Below are 14899 nucleotides of genomic sequence, written 5' to 3'. Positions count from 1 at the left end.
GTCCATTCTTTCTTCATGGTGCAACTTTGTGTCTTTTCCAGTGGAAACCAACCAGGCTTTCCCAGCTGCTTCCATGTTTTTAGCTCTACCCATTACATGCATTAGCACAGAGCAACCCAGACCAGCCTCAAGGGCACTTTCTCCCCCCAAAAAATGGGGAAAGGAAGAAGACAGTGAACACTTAGGTGATTTGGGGTCCATTTTGGCACTGCAGTTGGCTCAGACAGACCTGCATGAGGAGGCCTAGAGACCCCAGGTTGGGGACTCAGAAACACAGCCATTTCTTGGGTTCCTTCTGGAGATGACCCCTTCAGTGCTTCTCAGGCTGTGTTTCTTTCCAGGTGGGTAGGTGTGTGCCTGCTATTTGCTAGGCTGGTCCTGGCTTCTGCATCTCATTGATGCGAGGTGCTTTCCGAGAAGAACTGCAGGTATGGGTCCAACAGACCAGGCAGCAGGCAGGGCATCACCAGTCATATGAGGAGACATAGAACATGATCCAAATCATATCTGAGAGTGAGGGTCAGTGTCAAAATCAGAGAGGAATAAACATCCCCTGTGGGTCTGTGGTGCATAGTTGCTAGAAGCTGGTATACAAAGTCTACAGTTTGCAAAGAAGGAAAGAGGAGGACCAGGGGAGGCACGATGGAGGCACCAGGGTGGTCTGCCCAGATTCTGGAGTCCAAGACTGCAACTAGGGCTGAGGTTGACAGGCCCCAAGTAGAGGTTGGCAAGGCTGGTTCCCCAAGGGAACCAGCATCAGTAGGCATGCCTGGCTGAGTGGCTTCTATCGAGAGCTCTTAGGTATGTACATGGGTGGGAACCAAACCTAGGAAAGTTCAAAATCATTTTGAACAATCTAGACTTGTCAGTATGTATTTTGTCAAGTATGGACATTATAAAAGAGAAGAGCCTATTACCTCTGATCTCTATCATTTTGTAAAAAGGGGGAGATAGTTGAGCTGCATTTGGCTGTTAAAAACAATATTTGTTTGCCCTTAGTTTGTTTACTGGATCCAGACTAGAGAAGTCCCTGGACCCCTCACAGGCCCATGCTGTCCATATGTGCCGTGGCAGAGACCCAGCAGCCCCATGCAGACAGCTGGCATGTCAGTGCTCTCTGCAGTTACTGGACCCATGAGAAGGAACAAAAGCTTTACGGGAGAGAGCTTCGGAGAGGTCGACGGGTGTATCCTTCCGATGAGCATAGCTGCCCACTAATGCAATGGGCTTCCTGGAGGAGGGCCAGTTATCTGAGTAAGAAGTGTTCTGGGAAGCTGAGGCCTGAGGTATGAGTTTTCTTCTTGATCTGGGAAGGAAAGAATTTCTGGAAGTTTTTTTCAGTCTGATCCAATGTAACCCACCTGTGTACGGTGCTGCTGTCTGTCTGTTTTGTGCAGTTTTCAGTCTCCGCACTTAAGGCAAGTCTGGGAAAATTCAGACCTCTTCATGTCAGGCTACTCCAAACTTTCTTTCTTTCTTTCTTTCTTTTTTTTTTTTAGATTTTATTTATTTTATTTATTTCACAGAGAGAGACACAGCGAGAGAGGGAGCACAAGTGGGGGTACTGGGTGAGGGAGAAGCGGGCTTCCTAGTGAGCAGGGACCCCGATGTGGGGCTCAATCCAGGACCCTGGAATCATGACCTGATCCGAAGGCAGACACTTAACGACTGAGCCACCCAGGCACCCCATGCTCCAAACTTTCTCAGCAACCTCAGCTCCCCCAGGAGCTGCCGTATAGATATGACAGGCTTTGGTCACACACTGGAAAAGCCTCTGGGCCTCTTCAGCATGCACGTGGGAGAAGGGGGCAAGGCCGGCCCTTTCACTCAGACCCCATGGCAAGCTCTCAGGAGCAAAGCGCAGACTCCTTGGCACATAGGGATCACGTCGATGTTGAGGCCTGCAGTAGCCTCCAGGGTGTCTCTGGGATTTGGGAAACCAAGATGCTAACTGCACAATGCATTGTGCCAGCTACACCGATGCATGAGGCCAAATGCCGAATAAAAATATGAGACCCTTGATCAAAAGTGACTATGGATTTCAAGATGGCGACAGCAGATCATGAAACCAGAAGGCCCCATGCTACCACCCAGGACACACCGTGCGCTGTTGTGCCTTCTAGAGTGTGAACAGTGTGGGTTCCCTGTGGTGAAGAGCCCAGCAGGGGCCTCTGCTCATGTGGCTCAGTGCCATCATAGCTACAGGCTGGAGTCCACTGAGGGCAGCACCCACAGGGATGGGCTTGCGCCAGACTCCTCACTACACCGTGGGGAGGAATTGATGTCCAGGACAGAGGGCATAGGTCAGATGAGCTAGATGGAATCACAGCCTTTGAACATGGGAGAGGAAGAGTTTCTGAGTTCAGAGAGATGTGACCTTCCACACCTGCCTGTATTGGCCCTACCAATTCAATTGGGCTAGGAAAGAGCAAGATGCAAGGAAGGACTGACCCAGGGATTCCTGCTTTCTCTCAATTTTGATAGAATTTTGGAAGAAGTAGAAGCCACAGTGTTTCTTTTACCAGTAGGAAGGTCTGTGTTGTGTGAATGGAGGTCTCAGTTCTTGGATTCGCCAAGAAAGATTTATGTGAGGATCTGCACTCCAGAAAGGACAGCCAGAAGGAAAGGAGCACGCACGAAAGAGTTAATTAAGGGCGGTACACTCTCGAGGTGGGACAGTGGGCAGGTCCAGAGGTGGTGACTGTCCTGGCTGCAGGGGTTCTTCCTTTTCACATGAGCTGGGTCTTGCGTCATGGACAGACAGGGTGGTCTCTAATAGAGGCTGCTTCAAATCGTTTGTGAAACTTCTCCCACAGGATGGGAGTGGCTGTTTTTGACCCTACGAAGTTTGTATCCAAACTATCATGGCGGCCTTCCCCCATGGTGGGAGAGAGCAAAACTGCAATGCAAATGCATAATAATGAGTCTAGGGGTTACCCTATAGCAGAGATGGAAGAGAAGAGCACGTATTTTGCACCTGTGGCTCTCGGTCTGTTAGCTCCGGGGTCCTGGGAGCCACAATGTCAGGATGTTGAGGGGTCTTGGAGGCCACAAAGTGAGGATGTTGTGTGTGCAGGCATCTAACGCATAAATTATCACTGTCCTTGCCTCCAGCTCAGGTCTAACTAGCTGCCTGCTCTGTCCCTTCATGACCATGCCAACCGAATGTTAATCAAAGGGAAAAGGGTGTCCTTCTGTACCTACTCCCCGAGTGGATGCCTGGATGACTAGGGAAGCCTACACGAGTGAGGCAAGAGAGGCAGTGACCAAGGAGGGCCGAGCCCACAGGAAGGCAGCACTTGCCCAAAAGAGCACAGGCTTTGTCTTTGATTCTTCCTGCTCATGAGACCATGACCTTTACCTTGAAGAAGGTCATCAGAACAGAGGCCAGTGCAACAGAGAGAACGTGGGGTTAGCATCACAACCAGGGTTCAAATCCTGACTCCAGCAGTTCCTGACTGTGGCTCTGAGCAAAGTGTGAAGCCTCCAAAAGCCTCCATCTCTGCTTCATTTGCAAAAGTCAGGATAAAAAGGTCTTTTATTCTGTGGTTGTTGTTTGAGCTACCAAGTGCAAATTCCCAGCATGGCCCGCTGCACAGGGAACCCCCCAGGCCTCATCCCCGGCTCTTCTCATGATCTATCCACACCACTGCTCAATTCACTGTGTCTGCCTGTGGCTTTCTGTTCGGCAGAACAGGGGACAGCCCGTCAGCCCTACCAAATGGTCACTTTTTTGGGCTTCAGCTTCTTCATGGTAGTGATAATATCACACCCCTCCCCCCACGATATGACAAAAATGAACAGACTTTAGGAAATGTTACGCATGCAGCAATAAAAGCAGACATTAGGCAGAGGGTTAAATAGCCATGTAACAGAGTGTCCAGAGGATGGCGCTGTTGCATTTCATTCTCTGGCTGGGGGTGAAAACCCTTTGGGGAATCCAGTGGGAAGAATAACCCGTGAAAAGGAAGCCAGAAAGCATTTCTTGGGGGCGCTCCTTGGAAGTTCTCTTCCCAGCACATCCGTCCAAGTCAGTCTGCCTTGAGTCACAGCCTTCTGAGAGTGACCCAGGCCAGAGGCTCTCAGGCCTTGTCCCCAGCAGATGTTGTGCCATAGACAGCTCCTAAGCTGAGCAGAGGTGAGCAGGTCCCTATGCCCAGCCCATAACAGCCACAAGACAGAAGCATTGTAGTGCTCCTCAGAGTAGGAATATCAGAGCCGAGGCATCGGGAGAGGGGCCAGAGGGGGTGCCACTAGAGTTGGGTCTTCACAGACGGTGACTTCACAGGCTGTGCCGCTGGGAGTGGGATGGCCAGGGCAGTTGCCCCCGAGACTGAGGGTGTGGCCCTGAGGAAGTGTGGCTGGAGCTGGGGGTTGAGCAGGGACATAGTAGGAGCTGGTGCTAGAATAGTGGGGCAGGTCGCAGGCCACAGGGCAGGGGAAGATTCATGGCCCAGACCTCTCTCCCCTGGCATGGGGGAGATCAGGGAAAACGTGGGGCTAACTGTTGCCCACTTGCAAATGTCTACTCTCTCACAGAACCACATACATGCCCTTATATGGACATTTCCACCCTCCCAGCCTACAGAGACACTGTCCCCATGAGTCCGCCCACTGCTATGGCAACACTTTCTCCCTGACCCCCAGAGAAAGAAGGGCCTATGGGGAGGGGTGGTCAGGGGACAGCATGGAGGGACCATCCTGCCCAGGTCTCACATTCAGGAAAGTCCACAGTTTAGACGTTTGATTTTATTTCAAAGTGAAACTTTGATGCAGGCACAGAAGTACACCACCAGGACTAAAAGACATTCCTCCTCTGTCTTTATGATTCAGCAACATTGTCGTACCAGGAATTAGTATTTTCTACCATTCCAGTAATTAATTGTATTTAAATTAATTAATTTGTATTAACTGTGTTAAAGCTCTTCATTGGTTCCACGTAAACATTTAACACAAACTTTTTTTTTTTAAATACACTGGGAGCTTCAACCAGGCCTTTTATAGGCTTTGCCCTGGCCAGTGACCAGAAAGGCCACGGACTGGAATCTTCACCACTTCTAGACTCTTCCTCACTCCACCCCATTCCATGCGTGACCTCTAGAGTCAGAGAAGAGAATGGAACTCAGAGGAAACGGAAACTCTGTCTTTTTTCGGGATCAGTGGGTGCTGAGTCCAGTCCTGGGGTCCAAGGTCAGGACACACAGCTCAAGAAAGCCAGCAGGTGCAGGCAGAGCTGGCCATGGCTAATAAGGACCTGAGTTCCCCCGTGGCTGGGAGCCCTCACCTAGGAAGGCTGCATGTCATTACTTGAGCACCTGTCACCAAGAAGTAAAAATAGGGACATCGCAAATACCAAAGCAAGGACACATTTATTCCAGCAAATTCAAATCCAGGTTCGGTCTCCCACAGAGTCCTGGTGGGAGGGAAGCCCACAGTTGTGTTATGCTGGTGAGCCAGTTATGCTGAGTAAATTAACAGCAGCCACGTGAGCTGTAGGCTGCCCTGTCCCTCAGGGTAGATCATACCTGCTCCTTCCAAACCATCTCAAAGTTCGAAGCCACAGGCAGCTGGTGGTCACATGTGAGATGCTGGTGGGAAAGGGCCCATGTCCCTCCAACCCCAGTGCATACTGCAACCCAAGGGCTCTGGCACGCACTCTCTCCATCCTGCAGTTGGTTTGGGGAGTGTTCCTCAGTGGTTTGAGGGTCATCTTAAAAATCATTGCGCCATTGAAACATCATAGGCACCGAGCAGTTGGAATGGGCCCTGGGACCTCCAAACAGCCCAGTCATACTGGTGGTACTGGCCAGGGCTGAATCCAGCTTGCCCCATGCTCCCTGCCTCCCAGAATCTAATTATTCTTTCGCTGCAAGGTGACCCGATAAACTTGGATGGGATATTTGAGAAGCCCCAGGGCTTTGGTGGTGGACAGACCTATGCAGGCCTACGGGTTGAAATTACGGCATTGACCAGTGTTACTTCAACTGCCTGCATTTTGGTTCCTGCATGTGTAAATTGGGACTCATAACACCCATCTCATTGAGTTCTGGGAATCCGTAAAATGATGGGTGTCGAGCACATGCTGTCCCCGTCCCCTTCATCCCACTGGGGTTATTGGAATGTGTCCCACCCTTCTCGCCTCCTTTAATCCCTGTACATCTCTGCACCTCAACTTGTCTATACTCCCCTGCCTCATTTGTGCTATTTTCTGCTGACTCCGGGTTATTTTTCTCTTGTCCTCTTTCCATTGTCACCTCTTGCCCCCCAACAATCCTTCTAGGCTTTCCTCTTCTCCCCAATCCCCACCCTTCATCCCTGGCCATTGCCTACCCCTGCGGTTAGACCCAGTGGTGTATGCTTGGTGTGGGCCGGCATTTACCTTCAGGACATGGCAGCTCCCTTTCCTCCCTCAGGCTGCCATGCAGGCAGACTTAGTCCCCATGATGCCCAGAGGGACACAGGAGCCCTCCACCCTGCTTCACCCTGTCCCTCAGGCCAGCACTACCTGCACCCACACTCTGCCACGCTCATTCCTTCGTAATGGTATTTGAGGGTGGGGACCCCCATGTCATCCTTGTAGAGGATGGAGATGGGGCTCAGTTTGGTGGGCACGCAGCATGCCTTGCCCACCTTCATGGGGAACTTGAGATGCACCAGGGTCTGCACAATGGCATGCTTTGTCGGCGTGACGTCATCGGCTAGGGGGAAGAAGCAGCCACCTTTACATTCGTAAGCATCATACTCCTTGGGTGCAATGATCCAGCTGTCCCAGCCAATGTCCTCGAAGTTCACCCGTAGGGAGGTCTTCTGACAGTGGTTGTTGGCACCGGCACTCCTCTTCCGTCTGGCTAAAGAGGACGCTGCGGCTGTGTGAGCTTCCCCGTCCTCCTCATCCCTGTGGTCACCTGCCTCTGGCAGACCATTCTTGGACACCTTCTTGAACATACTGTCCTGTTCATGGCCAATCATCTCCCTGAGCTCCAGCCTGGTCTCCTTGGTCCCATTGCTGCGGTCATTGGAGAAGACAACAAAGAAGGGCAGGTTTTTGGAGCCTGGGGGGACACTGATATCCAGCTTGTCACAGCCCTTCCTGTGACTCTCCACAGTCACTTCCAGTTTATTTTTGCTCTTGGTAGAGTCCGCTCTGACCCACCGCTTCACAGCACTGGAGACCTCAAAGGTTTCCCAACCCTCATCCGAAATGTCCTGGGACACAAGGAATGTCTTGGTGTCTGCAGAAGCTTCCCAAGCATCTGCTCCATCCAGAACATCATAAATAGCCATGTTGCCTCTCAGCTCATGAGAAGTGTCTGCATGACTTTGACAGGAGACATAGAGTCGGAGCTCGGCCCTGGTGATCTGCTCATGCCTAGGAATGGAGATATTGAAGAGCAAGATATGCTTCTGGAAGGGGAAGTCTTCTGTGGCTGTGATAGATACAGCATCTGAAAGGCAAGTACACAGGGATGGTCATCTTCCATGACATCAAAACTGAGACTCATGACTTGGGTCAGAGGGCATCCAGGACGACTCTGACTGATTCTGTCAAGTCTTCATTTGGTTTCACTCAAGCCCTTAATGTAGAAGAGAATTTCAAAAGGTACATGTGGGACCCTCCAAAGCAAAACAGAGACAAGAGAAGCCTTGCATTGGAGTGGTCAGATCCAACTTTTTAGTAAGCATCTACTCTGCCCAGCATTGCCCTGGGCACTTTGCATTCTATACTGCCCTATACTTTGCATTCTATACTCTTCACAGTGGGCCTGGGAGGATCTAATTAGTATTCCACTTTCACAGATGTGGAAACTGGATTTAGGCTGTTTAACTGCCAACTGCACACATCCTGTAAAGCTCTTCACATAAAAAAAAAAAAAAAAGTCAAATAAACGACATAGCAAAGCATATTGTCAGCCTCAGAGTGCAAATCCCGAGTGTGCGATATTCAAACAGATACCCTGGGAGGGGATGGTGAATTTCCAACATTAAGACAATGTGAAAAATCTCAGCAACTTAATGGCATAGAAACAGAATTGTTATTCTGAGCAAAGCAAAAGTGGATTTTTTTTTTTTAACGTTTGACGAGAATAAAGAAAGAAAACAGATCAGTCTCGATTGCTTTGTCATGTTAGGTAAAAATGAGGTTTAGCTTTGAGCTATACAATTGTCTCGGTTTCCAACTTCTCCTGGCTGGCACACAGTCGTCAGGACATCTCTATTGTGCCATGGCTCGGTCACCAATATGAAGTCATGACACGAGGGGAGTCTGTGTGGTGCTATGAAATCCAGCAGTGTCTGACAGACTGCCTTGCTAATCTGGACTCAACCCCTTCCTAGGCTTATGACCTTGGAGATGTCCTGAGTCTCTCTGTGCCTCAGTCTCCTCATCTGTAGAATGGGGCTCATCCTAATGGTCTTTCAGGGTTGGTGTGAGGCTTCCACAAGATGGCACACAGAACTTATTGTCACTTTCCCTGGCCCATAGCAGATGCTCAGTCAATATTTCTGTGACTTCCCAGGCCCTCCTCCCCAACATGCATGTCCCCCTCAAAGCACATGGCCCCTCACCCAGTCTTGATGTGCCTGACATTCTGGCCCCTGCAGAACATTTGTGAATAGTGAATGGTGTGTATGAGCGTTAATGGCCTACTGTGCTCTTACTGTGCCATGCTTTGAAATCACTATGGGACTGTATCACACATCTAGAAAACAAACAGCCTCTCTACCTGAGCTTCCCTTGGGCCGTCCATGGAGGGAAGCCTAATTGGCCTTCACAGGAGTGCTGGCCATAAGCACAGCTGGGACTGAGTCAGAAAACTTGTTTAGGGTACATGGAAAATGCTGGACAGGGGAGGGACTGATCATCGAGATGGTGCCAAACGCTGGACTCCGAGACTATGGGATTTGGTGATTAGGTCCAGCCAATGAAACTCAGCCTTTTCCTAAAGCACAGGCAACAGACATGCCCCAGGGGCATGGTGAGATACTGGCAGCCACTTGGTGATCTGCGGGTTGTAGCATCCTTCAGACAGGACGTGTGCTCTGCAGGCTGGGCAGGGGTGAACTGCCGTGGCACTGAGCCAGGCCTTTTAGGGGTTTGCAGGTGTCAAACCTGGGAGGAGAGAGGCCCCATGTGCGTGGGTGTTCAGAGACAGCGGCAGCAGGAAAAGCCCAAGATTTGTAGGCACATGGGATCTGTGTCAGAATCCAGCTGCCGGACCACTACGTGACTTGGGCAAGCTCCCCCAGCATCTGCAAGCCTTGGCTTCCATGCTCACAAAATCATTTCACTTACGTTGGGTGTATCAGTGGGGGGGGGGGGCAGGGTGAAACAAGGGTTTGTTACCTTCCAGCCCTTTCACATCAGCTAAATCATTTTCTATTTAGAAAATAAGTTGTCCTCTCAAAAAAATTTATTGGACTTGTAAATACCTTTTGGTGGGAGAGAAGCAGACATCCTTTCAAAGTTAAAAAATACACCCATGGGTTGAAGGCTAAATAGGCTGTCTGTTTCAAAGCAGGGAAGGGGAAGAAGAGAAGGAAGGGATGGAAGAAAGGGAGCTGGCATTCCTGTAGGCACCGAATGCGTAAAATTGGCCCTGGGCCCAGAGAAGGAGAACCTTCTACAGCAGAGCTGTCCAGTAGAACTTGGTGCCAGGATGGGAATGTGCTATATACTCTGCCCTGTACTATAAGGTATCCATTAACCACACATGACCATGGAGTGATAGATCCCAAACCAGTGAACTCAGTTATTAATTCTATCTCACTTTAATTCATTTAAATTTAAAACTTAAAGAGCCTCCTATGTCCAGTGGCTGCAGGACCGGGCAGTGCAGCCCTCAACCCTGCATCCCCCCCAACCAGGGGGAGGGCCCCGGAGGAGCCGACTCTACCTTCCACACTGAAGCTGCGCACGATGTTGGACGCGGGGGTGGTGGACTTGTCGGTGGTGTATCTGTTGTACAGGTCGATCATGTACTGGGGTGGTTCCGCTCGGGTTCTGTCCTGGGAAGGGATGCCGCTGAGGTTGAGGCTGCGCAGGAAGTCCACCTTCATGTTCTCCAGAAACATCCTCAGGTCGAAGGCGCCCCCCTCCCGCTCCCCTCCAGGCCCCGGGAGCAAGCGGTGGGCATCTCCCCCGGCTGACGCCCTTCCCCGGCTCTCCAGGGGCTTCCCCGGCGCGCAGCCCGCCAGCAGGGAGAGCACAGGCAGGGCCACCCAGAGCGCCCCGCAGCACATTTTGGGACGGCGCTGTCGCCCTGAACGGGAGACTGCGGGCGGTGGCCACGGGTGTGTTAGCGGGCGCAGGGAGAGGCCTGGAAGGAGCGGGCCGGCATTTTCCTGCCCACGGCTCAGCACCGAGCCCTAGGGCCAATTCACAGGCTCTCACCCACAGTTCCCCAGAGTGGCCTCCGCTTGCTCTTATCTGGCCCTCGATGCCGTGCTCCCACCTCTTATCTAAGGGAGCTCTCTGTTAATGAAGGCTCTATAAACATCTGACAAACACGCAGGGCTTGTGGGAAGGACACGGCCTGCTGCAGAGAGCCCAAATTTCTCCGTGGGGTTATCACCCCCTAATTAGGATCCTTTCTCATTTCCTTGCCAGCTCTGGTCCGAAGAATCTTGAGACAGGGTGACACATGCTCCATCCCCTGGGCCACACAGAGAATCCAGGAAACAGACAGGACCAGAAAGTCCTCCAAATATAGAACAGACCCCAAACTCTCAGAAGACCTTGGTAGGGTCGATGCCGGGCAGGGTGTCCCTGGGTGAACAGGAGGCCTGTTCCCTGGGGAGCACACTGGTTTGCCTGAGTGTGTGGTTGGAGAGCAACCTGCATGCTTTCTCATCTGTTGAGGGAGTCCTGAACCTAGGGATCATGGAGGAATGCAGCACCAGGTGAGGGAGGCTTTGGAGTCCCCGAGAGGAGGACTCAAATCCTGGCTCCCTTACTGACTGCCCACAAGTGTCACTTGACCTCCCCGGACCTCAGGTTTAGAAAAGACATGTGAGAGATCAAAGATGATCGCATACAAAACTTCACGGCAGTGTCTGCAAGCTCAGATCAGCCGGGTGGGCACATTCTGGCTGCCACTTCCCTGCACCTCCCCAACCTGCTCTCCAGAGGACACCATACCCATCCGGACACTGGCTGCCCAGCCCTTAGAAGAGCTCTGTCTCTGGCTTGGGGCTGGGGACGGTCCTTGCTTGTGTCAGCTGGGTGATTGCTTGGGCCACACTTGTCAGCCAGGAGAAGCAAGCAGTCTGGGGAAAGGAAGGAAAGAGAACAGGGAAATCCTGAGGACAGCACGTGCCCAGGAACTGTCCCGCTGGCCCCAGGAGGCCAACAAGCTGCAGCCCAGTAGGGATCTGTGAGGTCCTGGGGTCTGTGTTATGGTGAAACCATCATGCCCATTAGTAGACTGTCCATTCCCATTATGTGTGGGTTTGACTGAGCTAAAAAAAAAAAAAAAGGAGTAGTTGCACATCTCAGGGGTCTGCTCAGAGGGGGATTTGAACATGAAGTCTTTCTGTGCTGGCAGGCCTCCTAGGGAGAGGGAGCAGGGAGCACTGAGCTGAGCAGCTTCAGGAAGATGGAGGAGGGGCAACGCTGGCCAGAAGGCGGAGGTCAAGGATCCCAGTGTGTGCCCAGCATTCTTTCCACCCTTAGTGGGGGCAGGGTGAAACCAGGGTCCTCAGACTTGCCGGGCTTGGACAGAACTTGCTGTCCCCATCCTTTGGGGACACTGTCAAGGGAGGGTAGACGGGAAAGGGTGCAGCTTCAGAAGTGGCTGCTTGGAGAGGAGGCAGGAAGCACACTGGGCCTTGAGCCAGCTCAGTGCAAGAATTCGCTAGGGCAGGGAAAGGAGGAAGGGGTGCAGAGCCTGGAAATGGAGCTGCAGTGTGCAGCAAGAAGGGTCTGGGAGGAGCTGGAGGGCCAGGCAGGCTTACCCTATGGTGCTCCAGTTCCTGGGGGGCAGCCCAGAAAAAGGCCGCATTCAAGAGGCAGAGCCAAGGGACACATGGGAGTGGCCTGAATGTGGTCAGGGGAGCATAAGGGGCTGCTACCTGATGTTTTCTTAAAAGCATGGTAGATCTTATTTTCTGGTTGTAACAGTAGTATAGAGTGCAGATGATTTGGGAAATGCAAAACATTGTGAAGAAGGAAATAAAAATAACCTACAGTCTCACTCACCAGTGATGCCCACAGTTAATATTTTGAAATCCAGTATATGAGCTCCACAATCCCCAATTTACAACCCTTTGGGCCAGGAGTGTTTTGAGATTCAGAAATGTGCAGATCTTGGAAATTTGGTATGGCATAAAAACTGTAATATTCCCAATGGGGGTGGGGTCAGTACCTTATAATCAAGTACATTAGCGTTTCTGCAGTGAAACAAAAACACACATACCCATTCAGATCAGGTTTTGCCACCAAAGGAGTCAAAAGGAACTTCAGGTTTTCTAATAGTTTTGGGTTTGGGATCTCAAATAAAGGACTGTGGACCTGTTTACATGTGGGGTCATCACATCTGGCCACGGAGGCTGCTCAGGAGCCCTGCCTGTAATGTGGGTGATGCTCCCAGAGCTGTGTACTTCTGGAATTATCTGCCCAGTGAGCTCAGGGTATCACTACGTCCATGGGTCCTTCCTTTACTGTTTTCAACTAATGGCATCAGGCCTCTTGATCCATATCACCAGGAAGTCTGATCCATTTCTTAAACTGTCCGAGTGCCCTACAGGTTTGTTTAGTCCAAAGAGGTAGAGGTGGGATGATATCAGTCCAGCCTCTTGGTGCTAGAAGTGGCGAGGGAGAAAGGAGTTCCAGCAGGTCCCACCTGCTGTCATTTTCAATGACACCTAGTTTTGCTGCTGGAGATGGGTCCCACATACCTAACAGCAGCTTGAGCACAGGTGCTGGGATGCCCTGACTGGTTCAGGTTTCTTCCCTCCATAAAGTCCCCCCTTTGGGCACTGAGATAACTGATTTCTTAAGCACACTCCCAGGCTTACCCTTTTTCAAAGGCAGGTATCTGGACCAAGAGAAGAAGCCATCTATGGCCATATTGTGACCCCATTCTGCCCTCTTTCATAAACCTCTAGGTTCTTTTGGGGAGCCTGCGCTGCTAGCTCAGACTCCCAGTCTCCTCAAGGTGGTATGATTTCAGAGACCCTATCAGGAGGGGGAGTGGGAACAGAGTTCTAGGTTCGCAGGATGAAAGGATTCTGCAGAGGGACGGCAGTGGTGGTTACAGAACAATGTCAGTGTACCCAATGCCACTGAGCTGCCGATGGTAAATTTTATGATATATATATTTTACCACAATTTAAAAAAGAATTTTTTAAATTTTTTATTTTTTATAAACATATATTTTTATCCCCAGGGGTACAGGTCTGTGAATCACCAGGTTTACACACTTCACAGCACTCACCAAAGCACATACCCTCGCCAATGTCCATGATCCCACCCCCTTCTCCCAAACCCCCTCCCCCCAGCAACCCTCAGTTTATTTTGTGGGATTAAGAGTCACTTATGGTTTGTCTCCCTCAAAAATATATCATTTAGAGTTCTTTTTGTGGTAGACTGCAGAAAAGCAGAATCCAAACAGTTGTAAGCAAAGTGGATTACGGCTAACTAATGAAAGTTGCGAAGTCCAGGGAAAGTTTGGCTGTAGCCCAGCCTTGTCCAGAGTACAGGCCAAGTTGTAGTGGTGTTTTTTTCACGCCCAGAGTGGCCTTCCACTGTGTGGTCTTCACCCTCTGCCTCCCTGTTTAGAGAGATGGCTGCAGCAGGTCCACACTGCATCCTGGGTTGGGGGTGGACTGAGGGCAAAAGTCTCTTGTCTAGGAATTCCCCGTTAGTCTCAGTGTGGCTTCTCGGTCCTGTTTGGGTCATCTGTCCATGCCCTAGCCAATCACAGTGAATGAGGGGAATGCAATGTGCTGATTGGCTTAGAAGGGGGTGATGCTACTGAGGTCGAGGAATGAGAATCAGATTGGGATAATCCCTAAGAGACTTCTAGATCTGGTCCCTGGAGGAAGCCACTACTAAAAGATGGTAAGATGGTGTCAGTGTCTTCGCATGCCATGAAAAATTTCCATATATTTCACTTTTAGTGACTGAATAATATCCAACAGTGTGGACCTATCCTAATGTATCCAACATTCTCCAGCCATAGGACAATTGGGGTATTTATTAAAGATAATGTTGCAAGGCACAATGTTATAGGCTAAATTTTATATTACTTTCTGGAGACAGTTCATCATAAGAGGGATGTCCAAGTCAAAGTGTATGCGAACAACTTCAAAGCTCTTGGTAAACATCGCAAGTTGCTTTCCAGAAATGTTCCTTTACTATTCACTTCCATTAGCAGAGCCTAAGGACCCGTCTTACCACCTCTCAGAGGTAGCTCTTTCTAGTCTTTAGTAATTTGATGAAAAAATGTGTTAACTTGCCTTACTAGCTAACAGGACCCTATTTTCTCTATGTTTTGATAAGCTACTCCACAGGGTCTGGACTTAACTTTCTAGAAGGTACAGCAGTAGCTGCCCCGTACCCTCACTGGTCCAGGGCTGTGTTCAGGAATCTTGTTTGGCTCCATGTTGTGTGTCCAGGAAGAGGACCAGAGTGATCCACAGAGGCCTGCATGCTCCTAAGGAACACTGAGTGCCATGAGTACAGAGCCTGGCACACGGTAAACATTCATCAAGTACTTGTTCTTGTTCTTGCTTTTGTCTGTACAATGTCCAATCTTTCCGTCCCTGTTTTGGTTACCCCTGGAGTGGCTCTGCCCTTCCCTTCCTCAAAGCCCCTGCCTTAGCTGTGCTTTCAGTTTAGAATGCCTCATACTCTTCCTCACTGCCCTCCACCTGGGCCAGTACGCCCTGCCTTTTAGTG

The 14899-nt window shown here is 50.6% G+C and overlaps 1 protein-coding gene across 1 annotated transcript; it reads right to left on the bottom strand.

Annotated features, from left to right (window-relative positions):
• Positions 1 to 3857: 3857 nt before the first annotated feature.
• On the bottom strand, positions 3858 to 10457 carry GDF2 (growth differentiation factor 2). Its single transcript, XM_004765825.2, has 2 exons — positions 9894 to 10457; positions 3858 to 7445 (listed from the first exon to the last, which is right to left on the bottom strand). The coding sequence occupies exons 1-2, from the start codon at positions 10237 to 10239 to the stop codon at positions 6502 to 6504; spliced, it is 1290 nt and encodes a 429-aa protein (XP_004765882.1). The 5' UTR covers positions 10240 to 10457; the 3' UTR covers positions 3858 to 6501.
• Positions 10458 to 14899: the final 4442 nt, after the last annotated feature.

Source organism: Mustela putorius, unplaced genomic scaffold, assembly GCF_011764305.1.
Source record: "Mustela putorius furo isolate JIRA1106 unplaced genomic scaffold, ASM1176430v1.1 tig00003909_pilon_pilon_pilon, whole genome shotgun sequence".
NCBI lineage: Eukaryota > Metazoa > Chordata > Mammalia > Carnivora > Mustelidae > Mustela > Mustela putorius.
The sequence above is the reverse complement of the archived record's forward strand: the minus strand, read 5'-3'. Positions and strand labels throughout refer to the sequence as shown.

Coding starts and splice junctions, on each gene's coding strand:
- GDF2 (XM_004765825.2), bottom strand. CDS start 10,239: ATGTGCTGCGGGGCGCTCTGGGTGGCCCTGCCTGTGCTCTCCCTGCTG. Junction 7,446..9,893: donor GCGCAGCTTCAGTGTGGAAG/GTAGAGTCGGCT, acceptor CTTGCCTTTCAG/ATGCTGTATCTATCACAGCC.